Source organism: Priapulus caudatus, unplaced genomic scaffold (assembly GCF_000485595.1).
Source record: "Priapulus caudatus unplaced genomic scaffold, Priapulus_caudatus-5.0.1 Scaffold805, whole genome shotgun sequence".
Taxonomy (NCBI): domain Eukaryota; kingdom Metazoa; phylum Priapulida; class Priapulimorpha; order Priapulimorphida; family Priapulidae; genus Priapulus; species Priapulus caudatus.
The window spans coordinates 97,257-104,349 of NW_014577866.1; the positions used below are offsets into that span (position 1 = coordinate 97,257).

Genomic DNA, 7,093 nt, shown 5'->3' on the forward strand with positions numbered 1-7,093 from the left:
AGCGCTCGCTCGCGCAGTGTCGTTCAGAAGGCGAACGCGAGCGAGCGCGAGCGAGCGTTCGGTCTCCTGAACACGCCTCTGGATTGAATTGAGCCAGAGCGAGAGCGCCACCTGTCGTGGAGTTTGAGTCTGACCATGTCGAAGTTGATATAACTTATAATTAATAACCATTATTAACGAGCACCACTCCTGATCCGTGAGCTTGTCACGTTCACAAAGATGGATCTACCGACCTCGTATCTGTATTGCGAGCACGATCTACTGCAGCATCTCGATTACGCGCGCAATAAGAAGAGACCGTGTCCCCGCAATGAAGTCGCTGTTGCCGTCGGCTTGGACTTTGTTGCCGGTTGTCTTGGTGGTGAGGTTTCCCGAGCGGCGAATCCCTCCCATATTATTACTTAACCCCCGCTTGAATTTTTACCTCTATATGTGTGCTAGTAGCATGGGAACTTACGATCGTGATCGAGACGCTAGTTTTTAGTATGGAACCTCGGTATCATATGCTGTAGGCCTACGCGGGTTCAAAACTTTGCAGACTGCAAAGTAGCATGGCATCTCATCACGCACCAAACATTGAAACGTGCTACTATCACGCGGTAATTTATCCGGTGGTTAGTGTTATTGTTCCGCAATGCAAATATTGAAATAAGAGTGCAGTCTCGTGTCAATGTCATATTTAGCAGACAGTTTTTTTGCAATAAAATATAAACATAACGTCTAATAAGTATATAAGTATATTATAAGTATATTGGAATTTGGAGAAACAGCTGTCGGGGATATCATAATCATGTTACATCAATGTAATTCTATTAATAGTATAATTATTATTATCATGTAAATGCTGGCATGATTTTCACTCCAGTACAGCTGCAAAGTGTCTCTGTCAGTTTTCTCTCTTCATAGGATGCGCTGGCACTCTAATTGGTCATCCGTTTGATACAGTGAAGGTAATTTCTACGCTGTGGCTATATGCCCGGCAGCCGGGCACGGTCTTCGATTTCCTAAATGCCCGGCAGTTCCTAACCCTAACCCTAACCCTTGTTCACTTGAGATAACGCTGAAAATTAAAAACTGCCGGGCATTTAGGAAATCGAAGACCGTGCCCGGCAGCCGTCAGATATATGCCGACCGCCGGGCATATACCATACCGGTAGACACTCTGTACTAACATACGCTCATAGGGTCTGTGTCCCCCAGGGTACTGCCGGAACGTACCCTGGTCACTATTTGATATGGTTAAACTTGAGATAACGCTGAAAATTAAAAACTGCCGGGCATTTAGGAAATCGAAGACCATGCCCGGCAGCCGTCAGATATATGCCGGCTGCCGGGCATATAGCCACTCTGTAATTTCTAATGAGATGAAGAGCATATAGGGCCTTAGCTCTAGTACTATAGTCGCGTAAAGTTGCCGCAGGGCCATAGAACATTCTATTACGAATGCTAGGGACCAGCCCGCTGACTGGCGCTGCTGCATGCAGCGCCACCAAAAATGGCTGTTGAAGTTCGTAAATCGAATGTTCGTTTACAAGAAATACCGCAAGCAGACCATTTCAACGATAGTTAGAGGTTAAATTTTAGTTGGGGATATAACTTAAGACATATTCACTTCAGATAAGAGGCATTAATTGCCTACCACAGACGTTTTATAGCCGAGAGTAACCGTGAATAAGTTGGTCCCTAGCATTCGAAATAGAATGTCCTATTGCCCTGCGGCAACTGTACGCGGGCTATAGTACTAGAGCTAATAGGGCCTATAGAAAATTTCATGTTGATAGTAAGTTATTAATATTTATAATTAATTATGTATGTAAACGAGAAACCTGTGGGTTTACTCACACCCTATCTCTACCACTGTAGCATCTTTACTCCTGCTACAGGGGGACAAAACCTGGATAACCTGTAGTAAGATCAAAGGGTTGCACTGGTAGAGCTACTCACACCATACTACTACTACCCATATATGCATGCAAACATGCGTAACAAAGCACATAACTCACACACCACCCACGCAGATCCATGTGTGTGAATGCATGCACAACACTGACAATGCTGACCCGTGTGTGTTCACCCGCACACTTCTACACAGACAAAGCATGGCTAGATATACACGATGTTGTACAGTGTTATTGTTTTCTGCAGGTGAGGCTCCAGTTACAGTCGCAGCACAAACCGCTGTATAGAAACACATTCGACTGCTTCAAGACCATTATACAGAAAGAGTCGGTACGTTTCTGGTAGTAGCAAATAACCCCACTCCCTGAACATGCATGCACCGTTCAATGTATTCACCTGATGTGTTCTCTAAGTGTGTAGTACATCCCTGTACACTCATACAAATGATCCCAGACATGAGCACACAGGGCCACTGCTATTAAATAACACATGCATGGTAGTGAAGGCACGTACCATTTCTGGAAGTAGATGATTCTTGATAGGACTTGATTCTAGTGTGATCAGACCACCTGTAACCTTTCACATTTACATCTAGATATCTTTGTGTGGCATGCTTCACATGTGCATTCTATACCTATAATATGTGTAAAACATTCTCTCAAGTATAATTGCCATTCATGTTAACTTACTGCATTTTTTCTGGACAGGCATTGGCTGCACATGCACGATAACCATGCCCCTTTCATTTTTCCTCTCATATATCTCTTCCCTGTTTTAGTAGCACATCTTACTGTTACTGCGGTGAATCTGTAGATTTAATGCTAGCTAATCTTCACTCTGCACACGTGTAGGTGTTAGGTCTGTACAAAGGCTTGTCTTCTCCCATGGCTACCCTGGCCTTTATCAATGCTATTGTGTTTGGAGTGTATGGCTCTGTTATCAGGTACCAAACATGTGAGCATTTTTAGCATTACTAACTTGTTGATAAAGGAATAATTATGTTACTTTCTATGCATTAATCTTGCGAAATAGTGTTTAGTTTACCATGCATGTGTGATTAAGTTCAAATGATAAATGGTAGATTGTATGTATTCTGTTAATTATCACTAAATAGCATGTTTGCATGTTATTACAGTCTGAGTATGTACAGGGAGACCTAAAGTTATGAATATTATTGGTTCAAAAATTTCATTTGTAAGTCGATTTAATTCGCGTTTGCATCGGGTGTGGTTTGGTTCATATATGTGAGTAGACCCTATGTGTATTGCTGTTCATGTTCTATATGTTACTACATAGTATCATAAATAATAGAGTATCTTTCATAGGACTATTGTGATGTTTTGGGTCTTCCTTGTAGTTGCTTTCTTTTAACTGCCATTACTGCTGCAACGATCCAGCATGTAACTAGACAGCAAGTATCGACGTCACGCTTTTTCAATCAAACAGGGGCAACGTCGAGATTGAAAAGGCTTGACGTCATCGCTGAAAAACAGCGACGTCATGGTTAAGATTTCAAAGCAATCAAAACACGCAACGCGATGGCACTTGTGGAACACAAATGTATGAGGTTGTACATAGATGACAGGTACTCTGAGCACGCCGCACGATGGCAATTTCAGAAAAACCATCAAAAAACCACGTGAAATGCAGTCACATAATTAGCGAATGTCTCCTTATGCTTTATTACAATCTGTATTGCAGACATGTTGACAACCCAGATGCCCTTGGCAACCATTTTCTCGCCGGGTGCGTTGCTGGTGCAGCGCAAGCTGTCGTGCTCTCTCCTGTCGAACTCGCAAAGACCTACATGCAGCTGCAGGGCTGTGGTGAGGCCAGGGGCGGAGCCACGCCTGGGTCGCCCCGTCGTTACAGGGGTTCCGCACACTGCATCGTGGCGGTGTGGCGGCGAGGCGGCGCGAGGGGCGTGTTCCGGGGTGTGTGGCTGACGGTGCTGCGGGAGACTCCTTCATTCGGCGTGTACTTCTACAGTTTTGAGCTGGTGTGTCGTCGGATGGCGGAGGGAGCAGGCAAAGAGGTTAATGTATTCATGATCGATGTCGATTGAATTATTAATGAGCATAATTGGCATTCGTTCTGGTACAATTTTGTCAACATATAATATGCAGCTGATAATAATAATAAGTTGATTACAGAGATTCTTTTTCCATCTTGATTAATAAAACCTTTCTCTCGCTCTCTCTCATTCTCTCCTTCTCTCCTTCTTTCTCTCTTTTTCAGTGTGATAACTTCGTTTTAACTCAACCACCTTGAGGCTACCTGCTCCATCTTCCAACCAAGACCCACTCTTCCTAGCATAACCCACTCTCCTTGCCAAATATAAGCTTCTCTCTATTTCTGTCATAACTCCCTGTTTTCCACAACATGGATGAACGAGCCAACCAACTAACCAACCATTGCTTGCGACAGACAGGCGTGGGCGGATTGCTACTGGCCGGTGGTATCAGTGGAATGCTCTCTTGGCTCAGCACATATCCAGCTGACGTCGTCAAGTCACGCTTTCAGGCAGATGGCGCCGGTGGGAAAAGCTTCAAGTACAGTGGTGCACTGGACTGCGCATGGCAAAGCTATGCCGCCGAGGGACACAGGGTGGGTGTATTTACACACAATAATATTAATAATGTTTTACTGATAATATCTATTCATAAATAGTGGTGGTGATCATTGTCCATCTATTCCTGTATTGATGTTTGTGAGAGAGACATCCAAGTTTCTCTACCGTCCATGACAATACCAATTTTCGTGATGGCAGTTCTTGTGATAGCTGTAACTACGTAACATGCTTCTGACAACTGACCGCACCTCTCCTAATGACTGGAAGCGTGAATGTGTTGTTCTAAGGATTCTAGGACTACTACCCCCTGGACAACTACCCCCCAGACAACTACCACCCGGACAATTACCCCACTAGGACAATTACCACCCTAGGACAACTACCACCCGGACAACTGCCACCTGGAAAACTACCCCTCTAGGACAATTACCACCCTAGGACAACTACCACCCGAACAACTGCCACCCGGACAACTACCCCGCTACGACAATTAACCCCCTCTGACAATTATGCAGAATACACAATGCTGAGAGGATGGCATTCCAACCAATCAAATAACGAAAAGGTGTAGACCCTGCGTCGCATGACTTAAATTAAATGCATATGGCAATCTTGAGAGGGTATAATCATGAAGTTGGTAAAAGTCCGATGTGCAGTGTAGATGGGCCATCATTATTGTGCGGGGGAGGGGGAGGATTGTACGGGTAGTAATTGTCCTAGGGCAGTGTTTCCCCTGCATTGACACGAGCAGGGCGGCCGCCTCGCTCAAATTCTCAGCCGCCACGCAGAAATTTATCCAAAAACATCGCCTCCCTGACAAAAATCACTGTTCTTCCATCCATAAACTACACTTTATTGAACTAATATCAAAATAAAGCTCCAAACATAAAACACAACGCTGCGTACTCATATCATACTGTCAACACGCACACACTGCGGGGCCGCATGTTCGTCAAGAACTTTCACTATCAATACCCGGAATCAGCTGGTCACGTGAGCATGGTTCATAACCCGGTCAGCATGCATAGCGTGCATACAATAACTGCGTTCACACGCTAAAATATACGCGGCTTGCTTAGCCACGGCTTGCTTAGCCGCGATTGCTCCAGCTTGCTTAGCGCGAAATCATATTCTGCGCCAACTAAGCCGCGTATATTCGGCACCACGCTGGCCGCGTATTGTTTGTCGTGCGAAACTGTAGCGCTCTAACCTAGACTGCTACCCGTTCGCTGCACGACGTTAGGGTAGCATGTGGAACTGTCGACCGGGTACCAGTCTATATTATAACTAGCTAGCTAAGCCTCGAATCTCGTGTATCTCGTGTGAACGCATTTTAGCCCGAACTTAGCACCAACTTAGTACGGTACCAGCTAGGCCGTGTATACGTGTGAACGCAGCTAATGTGGAACACCGTGTCAGCAGAGACTGCGCCATAAGATATATAGATTTGAATTTTGCCGGAGCAGGTGAACGGCGCCTTTGCCGTGCTGCGCCGTGTGTGTGGAGACGAGCCTCTACTATTTAATTAAAAGTTCAATTCAATGGGAAACGAGGAATCCTGTTTAACGACGAGATACTTCCTTTATGTTGAAACTCTGCTACTAACATTGCAGCATGCGCTATCAGTACGTGTAATTCGGATAAGATTTTCGGTAAATTTGACTCTTATACTTGCATGGTATGTTTCATTGGGAATAATAAATACTAGCAGGACACCCGGCGTTGCCACGGAAATGAAGTGCTCAGTTGGTGACCACTTGGTTGAAAGAAAAATACCCTAAAAATATCTATCTATATATCTATCTATCTATCTATCTATCTATGTATCTATGTATCTATGTATATCTATCTATCTATGTATCTATCTGTCTATGTATGTATGTATGTATGTATGTATGTATGTATGTATGTATGTATCTATCTATCTGTCTGTCTGTCTGTCTGTCTGTCTGTCTGTCTGTCTGTCTGTCTGTCTGTCTGTCGGTCTGTCTGTTTATCTATCTATCTATCTGTCCAGGGGCGGATCCAGAGGGGTTGGGTGACCAGTTTCCATAGTTCTAGTCACAGCTAGGAGGGTCCGGGAGCATGCACCCTCGGGAATTTAAAAAAAGGCTATATTTGGTGCATTCTGGTGAATTTTGAGGGTCAATTCTGAAGATATACCCAGCCTGTGGCCGGTTTCTGGAAACCGGTGCAAACCGGCCTAAATCCGCGCCTGCTGTCTATCTATCTATTTATCTATCTGTCTGTCTGTCTGTCTGTCTGTCTGTCTGTCTGTCTGTCTGTCTGTCTGTCTGTCTGTCTGTCTGTCTGTCTGTCTGTCTATCTATCTATCTATCTATCTTTCTATCTATCTATATATATATATATCCATCTATCTATCTATTGATCGATCGATCAATCTATTTATCTATCTATCTATCTAGTTATGTATCTAATTATGTATGTATATATCTATCTATCTATCTGTCTGTCTGTCTGTCTATCTATCTATCTTTCTCTCTCTCTATATATATATATCCATCTATCTATCTATTGATCGATCGATCAATCTATCAATCTATCTATCTATCTATCTAGTTATGTATCTAATTATGTATGTATATATCTATCTATCTATCT

General features: G+C 43.8%; 1 protein-coding gene across 1 annotated transcript in view; it reads left to right on the plus strand.

The window, feature by feature from the left end:
- The first annotated feature begins 144 nt into the window (after positions 1 to 144).
- LOC106813659 (mitochondrial basic amino acids transporter-like) overlaps positions 145 to 7,093 on the plus strand; it is an 8,929-nt gene continuing 1,980 nt past the window's right edge. The window contains exons 1-6 of the mRNA XM_014817855.1: positions 145 to 361; positions 907 to 950; positions 2,146 to 2,229; positions 2,751 to 2,842; positions 3,601 to 3,934; positions 4,327 to 4,506. Of these exons, the coding sequence (XP_014673341.1) occupies positions 220 to 361; positions 907 to 950; positions 2,146 to 2,229; positions 2,751 to 2,842; positions 3,601 to 3,934; positions 4,327 to 4,506 (876 nt within the window). The 5' untranslated portion in view covers positions 145 to 219. The remainder of the gene's footprint in view (positions 362 to 906; positions 951 to 2,145; positions 2,230 to 2,750; positions 2,843 to 3,600; positions 3,935 to 4,326; positions 4,507 to 7,093) is intronic.